Source organism: Symphalangus syndactylus, chromosome 21 (genome assembly GCF_028878055.3).
Source record: "Symphalangus syndactylus isolate Jambi chromosome 21, NHGRI_mSymSyn1-v2.1_pri, whole genome shotgun sequence".
Classification (NCBI taxonomy): Eukaryota; Metazoa; Chordata; class Mammalia; order Primates; family Hylobatidae; genus Symphalangus; species Symphalangus syndactylus.
The window spans coordinates 32,515,478-32,541,989 of NC_072443.2; the positions used below are offsets into that span (position 1 = coordinate 32,515,478).

General features: G+C 35.7%; 1 protein-coding gene across 9 annotated transcripts in view; it reads left to right on the top strand.

Moving 5' to 3' along the window:
* The window catches only part of DZIP3 (DAZ interacting zinc finger protein 3), a 132,217-nt gene that overhangs the window by 28,802 nt on the left and 76,903 nt on the right, over nt 1–26,512 (top strand). For 8 of the 9 annotated variants that reach the window (XM_063630614.1, XM_055259992.2, XM_063630611.1 and 5 more), the window contains 8 exons: nt 4,410–4,526; nt 12,641–12,721; nt 14,134–14,258; nt 17,378–17,492; nt 21,393–21,512; nt 22,954–23,055; nt 24,699–24,791; nt 25,574–25,626. In XM_063630614.1, coding sequence (XP_063486684.1) covers nt 4,410–4,526; nt 12,641–12,721; nt 14,134–14,258; nt 17,378–17,492; nt 21,393–21,512; nt 22,954–23,055; nt 24,699–24,791; nt 25,574–25,626 — 806 coding nt within the window. Of the gene's footprint in view, nt 1–4,409; nt 4,527–10,865; nt 10,992–12,640; nt 12,722–14,133; nt 14,259–17,377; nt 17,493–21,392; nt 21,513–22,953; nt 23,056–24,698; nt 24,792–25,573; nt 25,627–26,512 lie in introns of those variants that run through there. The other variant, XM_055259990.2, reaches the window with a different exon arrangement.

Genomic DNA, 26,512 nt, shown 5'->3' on the forward strand with positions numbered 1-26,512 from the left:
TCAGCATAAGAAGGATACCATTTCTTAAATTAATGGAGTTTTCTGAAGTTAAAGAAAATTATATACTCTTTTCTTTGTGGCAATTAACTAGAGAAGAGAAGGGTAAAGCACCATAGTTGTCTTGAGAAGGCTACGTTTGTCTTTCTATGAAAGAATATATGATTATTTCCATGAAACACATTAATACTATTATGATTACAAATGCCAACAAACTGAAGATATTCATAAGACTTTATGCATGATTATAACCTTAACTGAGATAATTTACCACAGTATAAGTGAACTCTGGCTAGAAATTGATAGAATAATGCCACCATTTCCCTCTTATCTTTTGGAAATCACTTAGAAACAACAAGACAGAAATCAGTGGCCTTCAGATATGCAAAAAATAGCAACTAGAAGGTAAAAATAGAAGAATAGTACAGTCTTCTTTTGGTGTCTGTGGGAGGTTAATTCCAGGACACCCCCAGTACAAAAATCCAAGGATGCCCAAGTCTCTTATGTAAAACGACATAGTATTTGCATACAACCTGTACTCATTCTCCCGTATGCATTACATCATCTGTAGATTACATCTAGGTATTACATATCTAATACAATGTAAATGCTATGTAAATAGTTGTTATACTGTATTGTCTTTTCAGTTTTTTTAAATTACTGTATTCTTGCTATTTATTTATTTATTTATCAAATATTTTCAATCCATGGTGGGTTGAATCCATGGAGGCAAAACCTGCGGATATGGAGGGCGAACTGTACTTATTTATAATGATAACGAAAGTAAAATACTGAGTAAAATACTTAAGAAATGTACAAGATAAACTAGTATTTCTTTAAGCTTGTTCTAAACCACTTACATGAGAATATCTGACCCCTGTACCAGTTCTAAAGAATCAAAATCTCTGGGGTAGGTCTTCTAATTTGCATTTTAGTAAGTACCCAAGCACTGATTGTACTCACATTAAATTTAGAAATCATTACTCCATATTAAAACAATAAGTAAAACTTTCTAAAACTCTATTAAGGGTAAGAAATGAGGACCTGAATGGAATAGTACATGTAGGAAGACACAGTATGTTAAAGCTGTCAATTTTCTATAAATTAAAATCCACAAATATCACATGATTCCACTAAAATAATGGGATTTTTTTGGTTAGCGTCGCTAAATGCTAAGTCTAAAGTTCACATGGGAAATAAGAGGAAAAATAGCCAAGAAAATTATTTAAGAAAAGTGTAAAGGAGTAGGGCTAGGAATTTGCCCACGTAAACATTAAAAGTTATTATGAAGCTCTAAGAACTAAAAGATTGTGTTACTTGTTCTTTATACCTCAGACATATCTAGAAAATAGAAGATAAGATCCAGAAGTAGGACCAAATATATACAGAACCTTTATGAATGATAAGATGATAAAAATAGATAATACTAAAGGAAAAAGACAAATCAATCCCAGTGGGATATTTTAACATACTTCTCTTAATAACTGATATAACATGGACACAGAATTAGTAGACCTATAGCAGACTTGTTCTAATTGAGACACACATGTATAAACACTGCACCCAACAGTGGCAGAATATGCATTCTTTTTAAGTGCACACAGAACATTTACAAAAATTGACCATATACTAGGTCACAAAGCAAACCCCATCAGATTTCAAAGTATCAAAATATACAGAGTATGTTCTCTAACTACTATTCAGTTAATCTAGAAATCAATAAAAGAGATAATCTAGAAAACCGTATGTTCATAAGGTAAGATATATACCTCTAATCTAGGTAACCAATTGGTCAAAGAAGAAATCACAATAGAAGTTAGATACATTTTTGAACTGAATAAAAATATATATCAAATCTTGTGTTATTAGATAAAGCTATGCTTCAAGGAGAATTTATAGCTCGAGATGTAGATATTAGAAAAAGAAGCAAGGTTGAATATCAGTTATCTAAGCATGACATTCAAGAAGTTAATGGAAGAACAGCAAATTAAAAGCACTTGAAAAGGAAGTAATAAGGATAGTTAAAACTAATGAAATCTATTTAAAACATAAAATAGAAAGGATCAATAAATCCAAAACTTGCTTTTTTGGAAAGACCAATAAAATTGACAAATGCATAATAAGTATGTCCAAAAAAGAAAGGAAAAATATCCAAAATCATAAATGAACATGAAAACATAAAAACAAATACTGTAGTCATTGAAGATAATAGAGATAATTCTGCTACTTGGAGTAGCTACCTACTTGGTTTGTCTCATAGCAACCTTCCTCTGTGAAGAACTGGAAAAACTGGACAAATTTTTTTCTAGTAATTCTTAGTTTTGCTTTTCTAATAAACTATTTAATTCAACCTGGGATAGAAATGATTCCAACCTTTACTTAGTTCTTTGAGGAAGGGTCACTTTCTCTACCTTTTGTAGCAGATTCTGTCAGTGCCCCCCCCATACCAGTTGGACCCTACCTATATTTTCAGTATGCTCTGGACAATTCTAGTTTTCCATATCTATATCTCTATGCCTCAGGGCCTTTTTTTCTAGAACAAGAGAAAGCTACTTCTCATGGTAGTTCAGAAGGCCCAAGGAATTAATATTCCCCCATCACCCCAGAAAGCACTCAGTCAGTAGGTCTTGGGAGTTATATGAATATCCCAGTTGCCTCTTCCTTTGAGTTGGTTAATACTGAGGTTTCTATTTTTGAGTTTTCCAAAATTTCCCGGTTGTAATAACTGCAGTGGCCCACCATGGGTAACTAGCATAATAACACATCCTTTAATTAAAACCTACTTTTCCTTCACTTTATTACTTCTCCACTTTCTACCATTGTCTCTGTACCTCCCGAATAAACTATTTCCATTGAAATCCTTTAATTATGGTCTGCTTCCATTGGAACCAAAACAAGGCCTCAATGAAAAGAATGAGCTGTTTACCAGGGCTGCTCCTCCTTATAGACCATGCACTCCAATTTTTCCCCAAGCCTTGCAAATCTGCTGAAGGCTGTGCCATAACTGAATATGGCAATTACTTTAATGAGAAAAGTAGCTCCAAAAGTCAGTCAAAAGTCAGCTCTCCAGAGATTGCCTTTCAGAGGTTTTTATTTTCATTGTCTTAGTAGTTTTCCATTGCTTTCAGATAATTAGTTTTTATATCTTGTTCCGTTGTTTTAGTTATTATCATTGGGAGACTGATCTGAAACCACCGAGGCTGTTTGACAGAGGTGGAACTTCAGTATTATGTTTTATATTTCTATTCAAATTCAAGAGATATTGTTTGAGCTTGGAATGTAGGTGAAGTTCTTGGCTAGAAATGTAAATTTGGAAACTGTCAGTGTGTAGACACTATTTAAAATTATGATAGTGGGTTACTTTACCTAGAGCACATGTATTGATAGAGAAGAGGCTCATTAAATTGATTGCTAGGGAGACTGAAATAAAGTATCTAGTCAGTTAGGAAAAAAACAGGAAAATGTTATATATGGAAACCAAGTTATGGAAGGGTAGATTAAATTTTCCATGCAGATTATACATTATTAAACAGATTATGTAATTTAAACCAAGCACTTGTAGGTAGAAAACATTGAGGAATGGACACAAAGACATAGTCCTACCTTTCATTTCAACCATGTATATAAACTATAGTACATAACAAAGCATGCATTAGCTCAGTTGCAATCAGATTGCAGCATAAAATCGTTTACCCTTGTATTGGTATTAATGCCAGCATTCCTGTTTATCACAGGTTCAGGGCTGGAAGATTTTAGCTATGTCACACGATAGAAGGTATGAGAGTGAAGTGGGATTACCACTGTCCTCTGAAGTAGGTGTGGATGTTGCCAACCCCTTGGCAGGTACAGGAATGCCTTTTTAAAAAATGTTTTAAGGAGGCTGGGCGCAGTGGCTCACGCCTGTAATCCCAGCACTTTAGGATGCTGAGGCAGGCGGATCACGAGGTCAGGAGACCAAGACCATCCTAGCTAAAATGGTGAAACCCCGTCTCTACTAAAAATACAAAAAATTAGCCAGTGTGGTGGTCGGCGCCTGTAGTCCCAGATACTCAGGAGGCTGAGGCAGGAGAATGGCATGAACCCGGGAGGCAGAGCTTGCAGTGAGCTGAGATTGCGCCAGTGAACTCCAGCCTGGGCGACAGAGCGAGACTCCATCTCAAAAATAAGTAAATAAATAAATAAAATTTAAAATTGTTTTAAGGAAATAGTTACAAATGACATTCATCAGACTACTTAAAAGCAAACATATGAGAACAGTGTATCTGGTTGGTATGGATTTTTTTTTTTTAAAAACCATCTTCACCTCTATTTTTAAAATTTTCTCCAATGAACATGAATTATTTGTATAATGTAAACATATGTAGATGTTTGTTCAGACATATAGGCATTTTTAACTGAATAATTTTCCACAGAGAGAAGTTGCAGCTAACAGCCAGAATGGTGAGGAGATTGTTCCTGCTTTGACTTTACGTTTCTTGATTACACAGCTAGAAGCAGCACTTGGGAACATTCAAGCTGGCAATTATACTGTAAGTGTTTTCTTTTTGAAAATTTGATATAATGGACTTGGTCAACATTTCTCAGTGAGAAAACAGCCAATGCATGCTTATTTTAAGGTGTGGGCCAATTTTTATTTTTTTCTTTTACCTCTAGAAAAGGGTATGTATAAATTGATTGCCTTCCTGTGTCTTGTACTTTCTTATACGACTGGTAGATAGATGACTTATATATGTCTTGTACTTTCTCATGTGACTGGCTCTGTAATAAGCCTATTCTAGTCTCCTTCCCTGCTAGAAAATTTTTCATCTTAAGAGAAACTTAAACTAATAGAAATGGGCTTTCCCAATTAGAAATGGAGAATCATAAAGTTAAAAAAATAAGCCAAGTATAGAAGGACACATACTGCATGATGTCATTTGAATGTGGAATCTAGGAGCTGAACTCACAGAAGCAGAGAGTATGATAGAGGCTAGGGGTAAGGGGTCAAGAATACAGACTGAAGAGATGTTGGTCAAAAGATACAAAATTTCAGTTAGATGTGAAGAATAAGTTCAAGAGATCTATTGTACAACCTAGTGACTATAGTTAATAACAATGTATTATAATCCTGAAAATTGATAGAGTAGATTTTAAGTATTTTCACTACAAAAATGATAAATATGTGAGGTTATACATAGGTTAATTAGCTTGAGTTAGTCATTTCACAATGTACACATATTTTATAATGTCGTATATGATAAATATATACAATTTTTATTTATCAATTTTAAAAAAATATTCTTTTTAAATGTCTTTTTAAACCATAATTAATCATTTAATATGGTTTAAAAATGTCTTTTTAAACCATAATTAATCAGCTTCTCTTTCTTCTGAGGTTTCTATATTTGTAAAAGTTGGAATTTCTATTATAGGTAAACTTAATAAATGTATTTATGTGTTTAAGATCAAATGATACTTCAGAAATAAATAGGGTTATCTTCAAAAAAGGACTACCCAGACACCAAAAAAGGGAGCCTAAGACGTTAAATCCCATATTATAATGATGTACAAAAAGATGGAAAAATAATTCTTATTTAGGATTCTGGGGATTAGGGTTCTTACAGGGTGAGTTACACCATTCAGAAGGAGACTCTAGTTGGATTCCAACGAGGAAACAAAGAAAATGGGGGGATTTGCATCTTGTAATCCTGAGAACTTGGGGGATATGGCAGACCTGCTATTTCTCCCACTGACCAGATTGCCAGTCAATGAAACAAATCAATGTGAAATCAGCCTTAACAGTTACCCATTGCTTAGCTTTCTTTACTTAGACATTACTTCAAAGATGAGTCTTAGACTAGGAAATGGAAGAGTTTCTCCCTTGGTAGCTCTAGGTAGTACTTGTGAGCAGAAGTGGCATTGTGATGAACAAAGTAGTCTATTGCTGTATCTAAATTACTCTATCTGTCCTTCAAGGCCACCAAAAAGGGACAAGACAACCTTGTAGGAGGCAACAGTGGATTATGTATTATGGGGGTGCAGCTGCGAATAGCATCTCTATATTAATTTTATTCTAGTTCTTGGAATAATCTTTGCTGATGGGGAGAAGGTAGGAGAAAAGGACAGGGGCTTTCGGTTAGAAATGTACAACTAGCATCTTTAAATTCCAGAGTTTTTCCTCCTCTAATTATAGCACTACCACAATTCTGCATCTTATCTTGTTCTTAGAAATGTTTTATTTAGAATTATATTAGCCAGTCTCTCTTGTGTTATTCATAAAGCTGTTTTCTTTTAATTACAAAATAATAGCTCACACTTATTTAGTGTTTGCTGTATGACAGCCACTGTTCTAAACGCTTTGTAAAAATTAGCCCTTTTACTGTTCATAAGTACCCCATCTTAGGGCACAGAGGTTAAATAACTTGCTAACTTGACCAGGTAGTAAGTAGTGGAGTCAGGATGAAGTCCTTGGCTCTAGATTCTATGGTCTGAACTACAACATTTTACTGCCTCTTCAGGGATGGGAATTTTAAGGTGGGAACCATTTAGATGTTATGAGGAGTTTATATTTAATAGACTCAGTCCATCAAGAACAAACACACATGTCTATCTCCACTGAGATCAGTTTGAAGCCAAATTTATAATCCCAGTCAGTTATCTCCTCATTGAATACTGTTGGTCATTAGAAGCATGCAAGGTGAGAGTATACAGTTAGATCAGTATAAACAGAAAGTTTATGGGCCGGGCGCAGTGGCTCACGCCTGTAATGCCAGCACTTTGGGAGGCCGAGGCGGGCAGATCATGAGGTCAGGACCAGCCTGACCAACATGGTGAAACCCCATCTCTACTAAAAATACAAAAATTAGCCAGGCTTGGTGTCATGCGCCTGTAATCCCAACTACTCAGGAGGCTGAGGTAGGAGAATCGCTTGAACCCAGGAGGAAGAGGTTGCAGGGAGCAAAGATTATGCCACTGCACTCCAGCCTAGGTGACAGATTGAGACTCCATCTCAAAAAAAAAAAAAAAGAAAGCTTATATCCTATGGATATTTATCATTCTATGTACCTAGAAAAATCTTGTTTATGGTATGGGGAAATCTTCATGAAAAAGGGTAATTTGACAAAAGATAGGGTTATAATCTTCAGTCAATATAGAGCTTATGAGCAGAGGAGTCCAGGGTTCTCCAGAGAAACCAAACTGGTTTTTGCTGTGTGTGTGTGTGTGTGTGTGTGTGTGTGTGTGTGTGTGTGTTCTGTTTTATATACATAAAACATACAAATACTTATATATACATATACATATACATGATTATAAGGAATGTATATGTGATTTATTATGAGGAATTGGCTCATGTGATTACAGAGGCTCAGGAAGTCCCATGATCTGCTCTCTGTAATCTGGAGACCCAGGAACGTTTGTGGTATAACTCATCCCAGTTCTGAAGGCTAAGAACAGGTATAAATCCAAGGATGAAGGCAGAAGTTGAGATGAGATGTCCAAGCTCCAGCAAGTAGGCAGGAAGCAAAAAGGGATGAATTCTTCCTTCCTCTACTTTTTGTTCTATGCAGGCTTTAATGGATTGGATGATGCCCACCTACATTGGAGAGGGCAACCTGTTATACCCAGTCTACCATTTCAAAGGCAGATTTCATCTGGAAACATGCTCAGAGACACACCCAGAAACAATATTTAATCTGGGCACCCTGTGGCCAGTCAAGTTGATACATGAACTTAACCATCACAAATACAATGGACAGGGAGGTCTTGGTGTACCCCTCACACAGTTTCCCTCAATAGTTACATAATTACATTACTCCAGAACATATTAAAAAAAAAAAAACAGGAAATTGATGTTGGTCCATGGGGCTTTGTGTCTGGGGTCTCCAAGACCACCCTCACTTTCAGAGATTTGCTATAAGGACTGGACTCAGCATATGGTTATACTAACATCTAAGATTTATTATGGTGATGTGATAAGGATATATAGTAGATCATATGGGGAAAAGACACAGGTGAAGTCTGAGGAAAGCCATCTGCAGGTTCCTCCATATTTTCTCCCTTCCATGAGAAGCTACACAGCATATACGGCCACCTCCAGCAATGAAAATGTAGCAACATCCGGCCAGGCGCGGTGGCTCACGCCTGTAATCCCAGCACTTTGGGAGGCCGAGGTGGGCGGATCACGAGGTCAGGAGATCGAGACCATCCTGGCTAACATGGTGAAACTCCATCTCTACTAAAAAATACAAAAAATTAGCCAGGCGAGGTGGCAGCCGCCTGTAGTCCCAGCTACGTGGGAGGCTGAGGCAGGAGAATGGCGTGAACCCTGGGGGGCAGAGCCTGCAGTGAGCTGGGATCGCGCCACTGCACTCCAGCCTGGGTGAAAGAGCGAGACTCTGTCTCAGAAAAAAAAAAAAAAAAAAAAAGGAAAATGTAGCAACATCCACAATGTTTCTGCCCATGGAAGCCTATAAGAGACTCAGTGATCAATATTTTTATTGGGCATTGGTCATCTAGGTACCTGCTGCCTGGCATGTATCAAAATTCCAGACTTCCAGAAGAAACTCCCCAGGTGCTCAGCCTAAATCATAGTGTTTGCACAAATAGTCTAGACATGGCAAAGCACCTTTATCAGTTAGGGAACACTGCCAAAATTCAGGTTCCCAGACATCAGCCAAAGATCAACTTTGCAAGCAGGACTTAATAAGGATAACAGCCTCAGGCCAGCTAGGTTAGCTTTTTAATGCCCAGACTAGTATAGTTCTGTGCCATTTTATCAAATGTGTACATTTGTGTAACTACTACTGCAATCAAGATAAAAGAACTATTCTACCACCACAGAAATCTCTCTTACGACTTTTATAGTCACACCCACCTCTCTCCCTCTACAATTCACTGATCCCTAATCTATCTCATCTCAGTAATTTTGCATAGACCATTTTTATACAAAGGAAATATCCACATGGTTTAATTTTTCATTGAAGAAGTGATAAACTTTATGTTCATATTATTTTGCAGAATCCACGTGGGAGAGTAAAGGATTTTGATTTAAAAGATCATGGTTTTGTTTTGTTTTGTTTGTTTTGAGATGGAGTCTCACTCTGTCACCCAGGCTGGAATGCAGTGGCGCGATCTCGGCTCACTGTAACCTCTGCCTCCTGGGCTCAAGTGATTCTCCTGCCTCAGCCTCCCGAGTAGCTGGGACTACAGGCACGTGCCACCACGCCTGGCTAATTTTTTGTATTTTTAGTAGAGACAAGGTTTCACCATGTTGGCCAGGATGGCCTCGATGTCCTGACCTTGTAATCTGCCCGCCTCGGCCTCCTAAAGTGCTGGGATTACAGGCATGAGCCACTGCACGCAGCCAGATCATTGTATTTTTAAAGGTGGATGGTAGATACTTCAGTGTTCGTTATATTATTATTTAATGTGTTCTTGATACCTAAAATATTACATAATAAAAGAGACAGAGTGAATGAGAGTTTTTGAAAGGTTTAATGTAACAAATTTTTATACTTCTTTTTTACCAGTTTTTAAAAAATTTTATTTTTAATTTTTGTGGGTACATAGGTGTACATTTTATGGGGTACATGAGATACTTTGATGCAGGCATACAATACATAATAATCACATCAGGGTAAATGGGCTGTCCATCACCTCAAGCATTTATCCTTTGTGTTACAACAATCCATTTATACTTTTTCTTATTTTAAAATGTACAATGAATTATTGTTGACTGTATAATCATTTCAATAGATGCTGAAAAAGTAGAGTTGGTATTTTTGTAGAGATGGTGTCTCACACTATTGCCCACTTAGGTTAAAATGGCTTACGTACAAAATACAGGCAATAACACATGCTGGTGAGGATGTGGAGAAAAGAGAACCCTCTTACACTGTTGGTGGGAATGGCAAGCAGTTTGGAGGTTCCTCAAAAAACTGAAAATAGATCTACCATAGGATCCAGCAATCCCACTGCTGGGATATACCCAAAAGAAAGACAATCAGTGTATCAAAGAAATAGTTGCATTCTCATGTTTATTGCAGCACTATTCACAATAGCCAAGATTTGAAAGCAACCTAAGTGTCCATCCAGGTGAATAAATAACGAAAATATGGTACATATACACAGGGGAGTACTATTCAGCCATAAAAAAGCACAAGATTCCCTCCAGCACTTTGAGAGGCTGAGGTGGGAGGATCACTTGAACCCAGGAGTTCAAGACCAGCCTGGGCAATAGTGTGAGACCCCATCTCTACAAAAAAAAAAATTAAAATAATGAGATCCTGTCACTTGAAATAACATGGATGGAACTGGAGGTCATTATGTGAAGTGAAATAAACCAGATAGAGAAAGACAAACTTTGCATGTTCTCACTCATTTGTGGGAGCCAAAAATTAAAACAAGTGAACTCATAAAAATAGACAGTAGAATGATGGTTACCAGAGGCTGGGAAGGGTAGGTAGGGGTTGGGGAGATAGTGGTGAATTCTTTAGCATGTCAATTGCTTTTTCAAGCTCCAGAATTTCTACTTGATTTTTAAAAATTATTTTCAATCTCTTTGTTCAGTTTATCTGATAGGATTCTGAATTCCTTCTCTGTGTTATCTTGAATTTCATTGAACTTCCTCAAAACAGCTGTTTGGAAGTCTGTGTCTGAAAGGTCACATGTTTGTCTCTCTGGGATTGGCAACTGGTGCCTTTTTCGGTTTGGTAAAGTCATGTTTTCCTGGATGGTCTTGATGCTAATGGATGTCCATCGATGTCTGAGCATTGGAGAGTTAGGTATTCATTATAGTCTTCGCTGTATGGCCTTGTTTTGTACCTGTCCTTCTTGGGAAGTCTTTCCAGGTATTCAAAGGGACTTGCGTATTGTGATGTAAGTCTTTGGTCACTGCTGCCATATCTGCATTAGGGGACACTCTAAGCCCAGTAACCCTGTGTCTCTTGCAGATTCATAGAGGTACCATCTTGGTAGTCTTGGGTAAGATCTGGAATAACTCTTTGGATTACCAGGTAGAGACTCTTGTTCTCTTCTTCCTTTACCCCAAACAAACAGAGTCTCTCTCTCTCTCTCTCTCTCTCTCTCTGTGTGTGTGTTGAGCTGCCTGGAGCTGGGGGAGGGGTGACACAAGCATTCTTGTGGCCACGACCACTGAGACTCCTATAGTTCAGATCCGAAGCCAGCACAGTACTGGTTCTTACTCAAACCCTATGGTGACCACTGCCTTGCTACCACCTATACTGAGTCTCTTCTTTCTGAGCAGTGCGTTTCTCTCTGGCCCAGGGCAAGTGCAGAAGTGCCAGATAGAACTTGAAGTCTGGAAGTGGGAACCCCAGAAGCCCACTTGGTGCTCTATCCCACTGTGGCTGAGCTGACACTCAAGCTGCAAGACAAAGTCTCCTTTACTTTTTTCCCTCTGCTTTTCTCAAGCAGAAAGGCATCTCTCACCATAGCCACCATAGCTGGGAATGTGTTGGGTCACACCTGAAGCCAGCATGGCTCTGAGTCTCACCCAAGGCCCATGGCGAGTATTGCTACTGCTGCTGATTATTCAGGGCCCAAGGGCTCTTTAGTCAGCAGGTAATGAACCCTGCCAGGATTGGATTCTTACCTTCAAGGCAGTGGATTCTTTTCTGCCCCAGGATGTGTCTAGAAATATTGTCTTGGAGCTAGAGCCTTAGGATTCTACTGTGGCTGAGCCGATATTCAAGTGGCAAGGCAAAATTGTCTTTACTCCTCTCTCCTCTGGTCAAGCAGAGGGAAGGTGTCTCTCCCAGACGCGTGAGTCGTTTTCCCTGGAGTTGGAGGGGTGACATAAGCACTCCCTTGCCTGCCCCATCTGGTGTCTTACTAGGTTGTGTATACCACAAATCCACTGGCTCCAAGCCCAGCAAAGCACCAGGACATGGCCAGGAACTGCAGTCCTTGTGTGGCCTAGACTGCCTTTTATTTAGGACCCCAGAGCACTTTGGCCCACACTGGCAGGGCTTGCCGGAACTCAGGCTCTGACCGCTGGGATGGGCAATTTGCCTATGGCTAACACTTGTCTAAATGCTACCTCCATGATCACTGACTGAGTTCTGCTCAGTGTGGCTTTCTGATGTGACAGGGCAGCACTGAGTTCCAGTGCAAAGTCCCACAGTCACTGTGCTTTCCTTCCCCCAAGCGCAGATTCTCTCTCCATGTCACATAGCTGTAGTCAGGGGATGGAGGAAGGGATGGTGTAGGCAACTTAAGACTGTCTTTCCTACCCTCTTCAGTGCCTCTTTCCTTAATATGATGTTCAAACCAGGTAATATGATCACTCACCTGATTTTTGTTTCTATGAAGGGGCTTTTCTGTGGGGTATTTGTTCAGTGTGGTGTTCCTGTGTTGGCGACGATTGTTGGAGCTTCTGTTTGGCCATCTTTCTTCCATATCTTTTCCTTTGATTAAATTTTAATGTTTTATTTTGAGATTATTGACTATCCTCTTTCTTCCTGGGTCAAATTATCAAATATATCTAAAATACATTATAGTTATTATTAGATGACTGATAATGTTATGATAATTTTTACTTGTTTTAATAATTATTAATTAAGCTTAGGATATTTAATTAAGCTTGTTGTGCTGAAAAGTAGCTTAGTCTAAATAACCAATTAACATATTTTTTTCTTTGTAGGCACACCAGATTAATATTGGTTATTATTTGACATTACTGTTTTTATATGGAGTAGCACTCACTGAAAGAGGAAAGAAAGAGGTATGTAACATGTTATTTGCCCTTTATAAATCTTTTTACATCTTAGAATAATCAGGCCAAAGATTATAATATGAAACTAAAAATATTAAAAAAGGAAACAATATTAGCTTATAACTTCATTTCTTTTATCTTTTAAGTGCTTACCATTCATGTAAAATAAAAAATTATTTAGCTTCTTTCACTTAAATAATACATTTTAATCCATTTTCTAGTATAGCTTAATCCCTCTGGTTTTAATCTTATCCTTTTTGTAAAATATGAATTGTACCTCAAATTATTTGTCAAACTTAAGTGCAAATAAGTACAAATCTGGGAATTAACTAGATAATTTCTAAGGGTTCTGTTGAATTTAACATTTCCTTTTTTTTCTGATTTTTAATGATTTCTCAATATTTTCTTCATAGCTTTGATATTTCTCTTATTTTTTCTTCCCAAATCTGTGTTTCTGACTTCATAAATTAAATATATATATGACTTGTTAATTAGAATTAACAAGTGAAGTAGAATTGATAAGCAGCCAAACTGAAAACATTTCTATTTTAAATAATTTAATGTAGTACTAATTGTTTAGTGTGATGTACTTGAGAATATTTTAAAGTAAGGCCAAGCAGCATTTTTCCAGCTTTTTTTTTTCTAGAGAGACTGAGGCCATTATGCCTTTTTCACTGAAGCATCTATTATAACAGATCCTGATATTTACTTCCAGACCTATATTGTTTATGATTAAGGTGGTGATTCCCCAAAAGAGTCTATATCTGTGGGCGACAAGTCACTTACTTTCTATCTGAAATACTATGAAGAATTTTGCTCCCATTAGGAAGAATGATAAACAGTTGTGCTCTATACCAACATGGCACATGGATACATATGTAACAAACCTGCACATTGTGCACATGTACCCTAAAACTTAAAGTACAATAAAAAAAAAAAAGAATTGTGCTCCAACAGTTATCAGAAAAGCCCTTATTTTGGCTAGTAGTACTTGCCAGTTAGATATGTATATGTATGTATTTAAAAGATGGCGTCTCACTATGTTGCCCAAGCTGGACTTAACTCCTGGGCTCAAGCAATCCTCCTGCTTCAGCCTCCTAAGGAGCTGGCACTATCATGTGCACCACCATGCCTAGTTGCCAGTTTTAGATACACAGATTTTTGTTACCATCTTAATATTCACTCTGAAATATTGGTTAAAGAAGGTCTTAAGTTTATTTATAAATAAATATTTTAAACACTGACTACATGGTCTTTGTAATCACATACAGAGATGCCAGGATTCAGAATGTGAATAAATGACCAGATGATTGGATTATTTTTAAAGCTGCCCTAATGTCTCCAGTTTGAGACGTAATTGTTTATTGTAAAAGAAAAAAATGACTTTTACATCAGCCAAATCTAGTTTTATGTCAATACAGGATTATACAGAAGCTGAGAATAAATTTCTGGTGATGAAGATGATGATCCAAGAAAATGAAATTTGTGAAAACTTCATGTCTTTAGTTTATTTTGGACGTGGTTTACTGCGATGTGCTCAAAAGAGGTAAGGATTTTAATTAACGGTAGATGTTGCCTGTGAAGTCTCAGCATTGTGAAATGGAAGTAAGTGTGCACAGTATACCAGGCATTGTGACATTTGTGCTCTACTGTTTTATCCTTTTCTTCTTTGCCTATTTGTATAGATAATTTCTTTAATGTAGTTGGGAATATTAAATAGCAAACCTAACAGGCCATAGCAATAAGAAGCAGTCTAGCATTAACATTAGGAGCATAGGCTTTAAAGTCTGATAGACCTGGGTTCAGCTACATTTTTTATCACTTATGCTAAGAAACTTAATGTTGTTAAGCCTTATATTTTTTTCTTATCTCTAAAATAGAACTAATAATAGTGTAGGGTTCACTTCATGAGGATTTTGCAGGTGATTAACATTGCCTAGGACACAAAAATGCTGTACCTAATAAATAAATTATGGTTGGAGTTATTAGTATTATCACCACTAACTTGGAATAGTTTTTAAAAGTATAAAATGAGCTTATAAAGAGTTGAAAAGGGTCCAAATGCTGAGTTTTTGGAGTATTGGCTACTACTTATTTTAAGAAAGTGAAATTGTATGGAGGAAACTATACAGATTATCTGTTTACTTCCTTTTTGGAGATCCATAACCATTTGTAACATCATTCATTCATTTTATTTACTAAGTATCCATTATATTCCAGAAACTGTTAGGTGTTGAGGTTACAGTGGTTTACAAAATACAGTTCCTGTCTTCATGTAACTGAAAGGAGAGTGAAAGATATAGATCTTAATCAAATAATCAGTCATAAAATATTTATGAAATAGGATAAAGAGCTATGAAGGAAACTAGAGTGAATAACTAAAGCCTTTCATTGAGACTGGTTCTGGGAATCAGAAGTCTCCCTGAGAAAACAATGTTTGGCTAAGATCTGAGGGATGAATTTGGAAAAGTTTGCTTGGGCAAACTTATGAAGGATTACTGCTGGGCCAAACCACTGGACCCCTAAAAGTGTCACCTATGTGGTAGTTCCCTGATTCTTTGTAGGTTGATCTCCTATTCTCTGGCTTGCCTGTTTTTTTTACTAGGGTATCCACAAGACATCTCACTTCTTGTTCACTGGGTCTGAGCAGCATGTGCCATCAATATAGTGGGGCTAGTGTGATGCTTTGCAGAATGTCAGAATGATCCAAATCCCTTCAGTCTATACTGTGACAAAGTAAGAGAATTAACATAGCCTGAGACAAGAACAAAGAATGTATCCTGCTGTCCTTCCTCAGATGTGAAAACTGTTTTTTATTCTCTTTACTGATGAGCATTGGAGAGAATTCATTTTCCAGATCATTGACACTAGAAAGTCCAGTTGCATGGCAGTGTCATTATTTTCATCCCTGGCCTATAGAGGACAACCACCACTGAGCTCCTCAAAGACACTGGTGCCCTTCTTACTCTGTATTTCTTATTGTATTAATGAATGGGGTGTCCTCTGAGCCTTTCTAGGAACACTGAATTAGTGGTAGGTTCTGTGTTTTTATGTAGTAAGTCAGTTCTAACATTCTCACTTCCTTGACTCCTTTAACATTCCTCCAAGAAATTTTCAGGATTTCTTCTTAATTTACTATAGACCATTATTGTGTCCAACTTTCAAGGAGCCTTCTCAGCACCATATTAGGACTGGATTCACGTGTCCTTTCTAGGAAAGTAAATCTTGAATTTCAGAAGAGTTTTTCCGTATCAGTGTACACTTCCCCATTCAGCCTTGTGTTTACCCTTGGTTCAGCACTTTAAAGATCCGCTCCCACTCATGTTCCTGCCAGTATATTCTAGTCGGGTTCTGCAATTCTTATGATTAACAAGCTTTTTCTTCCTGGGCAGGGGCTCTGTTTTCTCACTTGGGCTCTCCACCTGACCTTAGATTTATTGTCTGAAAGCAATGAGGTAGGGGAAGATTTTTTTTTTTTTTTTTTTTTTTTTTTTTTGAGGCGGAGTCTTGCTCTGTCGCCAGGCTAGAGTGCTGTGGTGCGATTTCGGCTCACTGCAACCTCCAACTCCCCAGGGTTCAAGGGATTCTCCTGCCTCTGCCTCCCTAGTAGCTGCGATTACAGGCATGCGCCACCATGCCTGGCTCATTTTTGTATTTTTAGTAGAGATGGGGTTTCACTATGTTGGCCAGGATGGTCTCGATCTCCTGACCTCGTGATCTGCCCGCCGCGACCTCCCAAAGTGTTGGGATTACAGGCGTGAGCCACCGCACCCAGCCAGTAGGGGAAGATCTTAAGAAGGAAGGACATCATCTTTTGAGACATGCATCTCAGCTGATATTTTTGCATGGTCTCTAAATAAAGGTAGGCTGCTCTCCTGTAGCAACGAAGAGGTCTTTGCCAGTCAAGAGGGTTCATGGGGGGAATTTAAGGATTCAGTGTTTCTAAGCACATTCACCTAAATATCCCCATTTTAGATCCCAGGGTCTACTCATTGCATATCAAAGCCCTAATTTTAGCGTAGTTCTGTTGAGGCTGTGTTTTGGGTCTCCTTTGCAGCTGTTCTACCCTTATGGTTAAATCCTGAGCTTCATTTTCAGCATAGTCTGCCTTATGTCTAGAGGAGGTTCTTTTGATGTTGCCATAGAGGCCTTCTAGTTTTCAGTGTCCTGAGTTGACGGCATTAGTCTTGCTGAGGCTGTGCATTCAATATCAGTTTGTTTCACTTTATGATTAAATTTGGGCCTTATTTTCAGCACGGATTATGGCCATAGGGGATGAGAGTCTCTTTCAGTTGCCTCCATAGAGGCCTTCTGGCTTTCACAGTGTATCCTGAATTAATAGTTGGCTGACCTGTGCCTGTCATTCTCTTTCTTCAAGGCCTCCAGGACAGTTAACAAAAGCCAACCAACTCTACAGTCCCTTTAATTACCATGGCCCCCATACTGTTCAAGCTTGAGCTACTACATTATCTAGTGCCTCCCCTTCCACCTGTATTTCATCCCAATCTGCCACAGGTGAGAGTCCTAGTATTTGTATTTCTATGGCATGCCAGAGGTTATCACCACCCTATTTACCACAAAAAATGGGTTACTTGTTGTCTCATTGGTAAACCATGCATCTACACAGTCCCGTTCAAACTAACCTTATTTTAAAATGCCTTTCAGATATAATGGAGGACTGCTAGAATTTCATAAAAGCTTACAAGAAATTGGAGACAAAAATGACCATTGGTTCGACATAGATCCTACAGAAGATGAAGATTTACCTACAACTTTTAAAGTAAGAAATTATTTAAGAGTAACATTTTATTTGTAACTAATCAGAATAACCAACTATGTCATATTCTTACAGCAAGCATGTTCTTTTATTGGCACATAACTTTTTATATAAGAAACAACCTTTATTGCATTACCTAGTGCAGAACGTATAATTCAACAAGGATGGAGAAGCGAGGTGGCAGTGTTAACATTTTCAAATAACGAGAAGATTAATAGCAATACTAGGCCGGTACCCTGCATGGTTAGAGTCAAATGTACTGTTAACTTTTTTTCCTAATTATCTTTACCATTATTTTGCTGTTGATTTAAATTACAAAGTGCTAAATGCTTAGTTCAGAAAACATGGAAAATATAAAAATGACCAAAGATAAAGATGAAATTCATCTGTATTTCTTCTTCAAATGGAGAAACCATTGTTAGCATTTTTATTTATATCTGTCCAGACACACACATGTATAAACACTAATAGCCTTTATTTTGTGATTTTAAGTTGTGATGTTGTGCACACTTACTTGTACTCTGGAAATATATAGTATTTTTTATTTCTCAGTCATTAAACTATTATACAGTGCGATTTTGGCATAATGTGTTATATAGCTTTGCTTTAATTTGCTCAACTAGTTCCCTGCTAAGTTTATTCTAAATATTTCCAGTTTTTCCTTCTTATATAAAGTGATCTTTGCATATTTCTTATGTCGTTTCATTAGAATAAATTTCTAAAGGTGGAATTGTGGAGCAAGTGTTCACACAATTATAAAGTTGTTCTATGTCTCCATATTTTCTCTCAGAAAATTGTACCACTTTATATTCTTCAAATAGTGTGAGACTTTTCATTTTCCCACACCTTCTGGGTGTTCTTTACCTTTTGGGTAATTTTTAACTCATCTGATAAGCCATTTGGGTCTTTTTAATTTGTTTAATATGAGCATAGCTAAACCAGGTTTCTCTTGGTTAATGTTTGAATGACATATCTTTTTCAAAACTTTAAAAAACTTTAAATCTTTCTTGATCTTTATGTTTTACCTGACTTTAAGGCCAAAAGCATTACTCAAAGAGAGACATTTTATTAAAATATAAAATTCAATTATCCAGGAAGATATAATAACTCAAATTTGTATATACCTAGTAATATAGCTTCAAAATATATGGGACAAAAATTGACAGAATTGAAAGCAGAAATATTTTAAAATCCTCAATCACAATAGAATATTTTAATGTACTTCTTTCAGTAATCAATAGAACATGCAGACAGCTTTTGGCATTGTCAAGGTAATCATGTGACTTTTAATTTTGACTTGCTAAAGTAATAATTTTATGCATTTTAAAAATACTAAATTTTCACCCCTACTTTACAAAGCAGTCCCTTACTTGATCTTGGTTGTTTTACTCTTTTTCTTCCTCTTTTTAAAATATTTTGCTTTCTAGCCGGGCGCAGTGGCTTACGCCTGTAATCCCAGCACTTTGGGAGGCCCAGGCGGGCGGATCACAAGGTCAAGAGATCAAGACCATCCTGGCCAACATGGTGAAACCCCGTCTCTATTTAAAAAAGTACAAAAATTAGCTGGGCGTAGTGGTGCACGCCTGTAATCCCAGTTACTTGGGAGGCTGAGGCAGGAGAATCGCTTGAACCTGGGAGGCAGAGGTTGCAGTGAGCCGGGATTGTGCCACTGCACTCCAGCCTGGCAACAGAGCAAGACTCCATCTCAAAAAATAAAAATAAAAAAAAAATATTTTGCTTTATTTGTTATCTAACTTTTTTAGTGAATTTTTATTTTATGCACAGTAATATATATATTTAGTTTGCCAAATAATCTTTAAAGACTTAAGAGTTTCTGTTTTGTTATCTCTAACTGAAATTCTGCTTCCTAGAGGCATTCTTCCAACTTTCTAGACATTTTTCTTTTATGTTTACCTATTTTTCAAAAGAAATACTGCTATTTAAAACATATCTCCAGGTTTTTCTCTTTTGACTTTTCACTATGAAAAATGAGAGTTTAGCTTGCTTATACATCCCCTACACACACACACACACACACACACTCTCTCTCTCTCTCTCTCTCTCTCTCTCTTTCTCCTAGCCTACTGGTAGTTATAAGTTTTTGTTAAGCTGGCCTCAGGGTTTCCCTTCACTCTCATCCTGGGAATTTTCCTCACCTTTCTTCTACGTGGAATCCTCTGTTTCTCAGAACTCAAGTTTTCCTTCCTAGGGTTGCTTCCTTGTTTTGGTAGTGCAACTCCTCTATCCTCTAGCAGCTTCCCGTAAAAGAGAGCTTGCTTGGGAGGTAAATTTTTTGAGACCTTTCAAGTATCAAAATAATTTATCCTTTGTATACTCTGTTCATATCTTGCCTGAGGATAGAATAATTTTTCTTTTCGGAGACAGGTTCTTGCTGTGTCACCCAGGGTAGAGTGCAGTGGCATGATCATATTTCACTGCAGCCTCAACCTCCTGTGCTCAAGCAATTCGTTTCCTTCAGCCTCCCAAGTAACTGGGACTACAGGCATATGCCACTGCACTTGACTAATTTAAAATTTTTTTTTTTTTTTTTTTTTTAAAGTAAAGACAGTCTCAGTATGTTGCCCAGGCTGCTCTCAAACTCCTGGGCTCAAGTGATCCTCCCACCTTGGCCTCTAATTTTTTAAAAGCATTTTTCTGTTATCTTTTAACTTCTAATATTACTTTTAAGAAACTTGATTTCATTCTGATTTTTAAACTTTTGTATCTGACCTGTTTTATTTTCTTCTTTCTGGGAATTGTTAAGGATATTTTCTGTATCACCAGTGTTCTGAACTTGTGTTTTTTGCTTCTGGGACATTTTCTTGTTTTATATATTTCATAATATTTTCTTAATTTTCTCTTTTTCTTTGTGAAATACTTATTATTCAGATGCCTTGTAGACTAGACTGAGTCTCTAATTTTCTTATTTCTCAAGATATTTTTTTCCACTGTCTGGGAAATTTTCTCAACTTTGTCCTCCTGCATTGAGCTGATATCTGTGAAATAATTTCTAGAGGCTTATTTATCATATATACCTTCAATATATTAGCAGTAATACTATTTGAAATTTTGTAACACTATCTCTCTAAAGGATAAGTATGAAGGACCTTATCTAATCATTTAACTTAGACCTGATTACATGATTCACCTGTATTTAATCAGCATTTCATTTATTTGTTATGTGTTTTATTCTATTTTATTTTATTTTTTAGAGATAGAGTCTCATTCTGTCACCCAGGCTGCAGTGAAATTGTGCTACCATAGCCCACTGCAGCTTTGAACTCCTGGGCTCAAGCAGTCTTCCTGCCTTGACCTCCAAAGCACCATGATTACAGGCATGAGCCACCACTTCTGACCATTTAATCAGCATTTTAAAATGAGAAATTATATTCTGATTTGTAACTAAAGACATTGAAAACATATTTCTCTACTGTACTTTTGCCCATTATAGCAGTGAATGGCATATTGCACTACCACAGTGGTTCCACTGCCAATGCAGTGACCTACGGGTTGCTTCCAGCCAAGATTCTCTTGGACACCCGTGATTTATTATCTCTCTGTGTGTATATATTAGAGCAAATAATTCTTGATAGGAATATGCCAGGTGTTATGTTATGAGTTAGGTGATAAAGAGATGCATGGCTTCAAACATACACTTCTCTCCATTCTCCATGTTTATATCATTCATTAAGAAATCCAGTACTTCTAATTTAGGACCTTCCTATACATTGTTTACTTTGAATTAGGGAAATGTTTTATTACTATTAAAAAAATACATATATACGAGTACTTCAAAAAGGGATATGATATGGACATATTACCAAGGTAAAACATGGGTAGTCTTAATTGTGGTGTTAATTTATTATTAATAATTCATGAGAATTCTTTGTTTTTAAAATCTAGGATCTTCTTAATAATTTTATCAAGACAACTGAAAGCAATATAATGAAGCAGACGATTTGTAGTTACCTAGATTGTGAACGATCTTGTGAAGCTGACATTTTGAAGAACACCAGTTATAAGGTACTGTAATTGTCAATTAACAGTATTTTTAAAAAGTAATTGAAAAATTATATATAACTATATAAAATTATAAAAATTATATTATGTATAAAATATTTTAAAAGAGCATTTAGTTTAATTACAATGGTAAAGCAGTTGAAAAGTTATTTGACTGTCTTTGAGAACTTAGATTCAGAGTGATCAGGAATTATTTATATTCTGTGAGTCAATAAAAGAATAAATTGGTTTTGCTAAGGTTTTTGTAACATTCACGTGCATCTGAGGTTATAAGTATTATTCCTGCAGTCAGTCATACAGTGAAAATGATCTAAAAAATGCTTTACTTTATAGTTAGAATTGTTAGAGGTTAAGAATGGTAGCATTTTACTAAGGAGAAAGGCTGTCACTCCTCAGGAATGATGCTACTAAGTAAGTGATCATTTTCTCTTCTGTGGGCCTTGGCAGGGGGAAAAAGTAACCAGCCTTGATTTGAAGAAATTTAGCTATCAGAATACTTCTTGATAGATCTATCTCTCTGGATCTATCAGAATACTTCTGATAGAATACTTCTGATAGATCTATCTCTCTGGATCTGTCAGAATAAGACTTTGTGAAATCACAAGATAGGATGAGACGATGTGCAAATCAGACAATACTTCTATAAAAAATAACTGAAATCTTAATTGTGAAGCATGATGTGTACAGCCAATCTGATAGGTGGGGAGAAGGAGAAGACCAAGATCTATTCAATAGAATAAGACAGGGATTGAAAATGTAGTGAGATGTAGTGCTCAGGGTCAGGCTTGTTCAGTATTGATTTAGGTGACATGGTGATATGGTCCTAAGGTTTCTCAAGAATGCTTTAGGGTTCTAATCAAATGAACAAAGCATGTAGCAGCAGGAATACCTGGGCACACAATTTAATTTTTGTCATCAAAGCAAAAATTTTAAAAAGCAAGGTTGTAGTTTCCAGGCAGGGTACAGTGGGAAAGGCAAGCAATCTATACCCTCAGATAATGCCGTAGCTCAGGAGCTGTCAGCAAGGCAGCAAATCTGAATTCTCGTGATTGGTAACAGAGGGGATTCAGGCAGTAATGGTATGGAGCTGGGGATGGAGGAAAAGAGAAATGTAAAAATGGAGATGAAGATGGGTAGGTAGCATGTTCCTCTATAGACATAACTCAGTGGGTTTCTGATATTTTATTGTACGTAGAATATGGAAAATATATTAACTTTTTCAAATTATTGACCTTTTTTTTACTGTCCTAATTTTCCTATCTTTAGTGATATAAAAATGACTTGTAAAGTTATTTGGTGATCTCTGATTTCTGTTGATAAATTTTGAATGCCATGTAAAATCTATCTAATTATAGAATAATTTTTAAAGTGACTTAATATAATTTTTTTATCTATACAAGAATCACCATGTCCTTATTGATAATTTACTTTTATTTTTTTCCAGGGATTTTTTCAGTTAATGTGCAGTAAAAGTTGCTGTGTTTATTTCCATAAAATTTGCTGGAAAAAATTCAAGAATTTAAAGTATCCAGGTGAAAATGATCAGGTATTATATTTGTTCTTAAAACTACAACAGCATTTCTTCCTCTACCCTTTTTCCTCTTTTGTTCTCTTCCCCATTGTTTCTTCCTGTTCATAACTTACCTCCTTCTTTTTACTTCCTCCTTTTTTTCTTTTTCTTTTACTTCCTTCTTTGTTCTTTCCCAGTTCTCTCTGATGCTTATCTCCCTACCACTTTTCATTCATTTTCATCATTTATTAAACAGCTCTTTGTAGATGATACACTACTAGTTGGTTTGCTTAGTGGTTTCTATCAGTTCGTTCCTTCCTTTTAGAAATGCATACTCTTAAGAATAGAAATATTGTTGCATATATGCACATAGGATCATAGAATAGAATTTCTTAGTAAAAACACAGAAAGGATAATTATACAGTTTTAAGGATTTCCGTTTTAGAGGTGAAGAACAAGGACACATTTCATAATCTTCAAAAATATATTTGGAACTTTTAATATTTATATTTAGTTATAATAGTTACATATCATATAGTTATAGATAATATATAATTATATAACAATATATAGTTATACATTATATAATAGTTATAATTATAATTATAATTATATATAACTATATAATTATAATTATAATTATATATAACTATATAATTATAATTATAATTATATATAACTATATAATTATATAACTATAATTATATAAGTTATAATTATAACTATTATATAATATATAACATATAACTGTTATAATTATTAACTATTATAATATATAACATATAATAGAGTTGTTTGCCACTAATATTAAAGTGGAAATACAAAGCCCAGTTCTGAATTAATTACTCTTTAGTGAGCTGATGACTGTAAGTTGGGTCTATAATGTTTGGTTCTATAGTGTTTACATTCTACAAACAACAGAAAACCCGTTTAAAGCAATTGTGGTGTATTAGAAAGTGTATTGAATATGGAGTTGGGAGATCTGGGTTCAAGTCCAGACTGAGCCACTTACTAGTTTTATTATATTAGACTGGTAACTTCATTGCTCAGAGACTAATTTTTTTAAGCTCTAAAGTAAGGATAAGATAAACCTATTTCATAGGGTTTTTGTAAGAATTAACAGATAAAACAGATGAACTCACATTGTAAACTGTAAAAACAATTGTATAAAGATTTGCTTATTCATTCTTAAGTGGTATATACTTTACAATTTCCTTGATTGTAGGGGCAATTAATATTACTGAATTTTAGAGAAGTAAAAGAAAAATAAGTAATTTAACCAAAAGAAATAGCAGGCCAGAACTAGAGAAAAGATATAACATTTTTATTCTTTCCTTTTCCCTAGAATCCTCACGTATCTGATAGAAATTCAATAATCCTCTTTACACATACTTAATTAGTACATTTTACTTGAAGTTGCTTTCTCTGGAGCGGCAAATGCATTTTAGTCTGTAATACAGCTACGTAAAGATTTTGAAGTAGAGTGAAATCATGCATTTTAAATAGGATATCCATTGATTTATGAAATGGACCATCTTTTAACAGCTCCATGTCAAATATTCACATCTTCCAGTTTACTGTCTAGCAACATTTGCTTCTAACTGCATTTATTTAAATATAATCAGATTTGCACATCAGTGATTTTTTCTATTTTTATTTTTTTCTATTAATAAATTTAGAGTTTTAGTGGGAAAAAATGTTTGAAGGAAGGATGTACAGGTGACATGGTAAGGATGCTGCAATGTGATGTACCTGGAATTGTTAAAATTTTGGTGAGTATCTTGTTTTGTCCTTTTTTTTTTTCTTGCTTTCCTTCCTTGGAAAAATATTTTTGACTTAAAACAGACCTGGGGATCATTATAATTAGATTCCAGCCATATTGCCTTTGATGGTGACTGAGCTCTTGAACCTTTTTATTACCATGATTTATACAAAGTAATGTTTAAGTGGTCCTTAAGAACAGTAAAAATTTAAGAATAAAGAGAAAGACACAAAAAGACAAAGACAAAATATGCCATAAGTATACCAATAAGGAAAGTATCGTGAACTAAGGATAATTTATCTAATCTTTTGACACCTAAGGTTAAAAATAATTTTAGACTTTCTGAACCTCTTTTAGTCTGTAAATATCCTCCTATGAAGGTATCTACAAAACATCACATATAGTACCTGTTACATAAAATGCACTCAGATGATATCCATTTTATGTTTTAATTAATGAAATATCTTGTTGAATTTTTAGTTTATAACTAAATAGACCAAATTATGACTAGAAATATATCTTCTTTATTGTAAAATGTGCTATTTTTGTATTTCAGATTTGGCATTTAAATCCTATAGTGATGTAAAGTAGAACTGCTTTTTTAAGTACAACTCTAGTTTGTTTTTTTGATCAGGAGTATTTATTACTTACCTTGTTATTCATGTTTTGTTTGTTTTATATTCACTGTGGCTTCACTCTCATTGTATGTTTCAAATGTTAAGTTAAGAAATAACATTAAACATTTTGAAAATTGAACTACTTTAGGGCTATTTTTTTCCCCATTACTTGCAGTTTGAAGTTGTGAGAAAGGATGAATATATAACCATTGAAAATTTAGGAGCAAGGTAAGCGTAAAATAAAATACTCTGTTACCTTTTTTGGAATATGCATATATTTTTTGGTTGCTTAATTCTTCTGTGTTTCTGTCACCTAATGGAGCTGCATTAAATTTTAAGGTAGTATTAAGGTACGTGAAAAAATCATATTTAATTGCCATTTGTTTCCCTCTCTATCACCACTTATTGTAGACATTTACATTCTAAAGTGGAGATGGAGAAATTATGTGAATACTTTCCCATTAAATATGAAAATAATCCTTTTCTTTAAACAAAACATATTTTTCTTAAAGTTACTTTGTTATGAAATAGTTTTCTATCTTTCAAAACTTATCCAAACCACTAAGCTTGTCTTACAATTAGAATCTTCCTGTTTCTTACATGAGAAAACTGTATTGCAGAGTAATAAATTTGATAAGCCTAGAATTAATACTAGTATTATAGAGTGTTGCTACTGAAGTTAGAAGTTTCAATATAAAAGTTCTCCCAATCAGTTGATTCTCTTTTTCTTCTGTTTAACGTGTAAATGCCATTTTTCAATCTAGTAGGGACATTGCATTGACATCTAAAGCATCAGTTTTCCCTTATTAGTTAATGAAGCCCAAATCTTTATATCTAGCACAAATCTCTGTCCTAAAAGCTTGACCTTATATACCTACCTGCATACTGAATATCTCCATTTTTATTTTTCAAAAATATTTATAATTCAGCATGTCCAAAACTGGACTCATGATCTTTCTTTCTAACACTGCTTTGTAACTTTTTAAAAAGTCCTATCAATTTAGGTTTTTTTTTTTCTTTGTGATGGAGTCTTGCTCTGTTGCCCAGGCTGGAGTGCAGTGGCACGATCTCGGCTCACTGCAAGCTCCGCCTCCCAGGTTCACACCATTCTCCT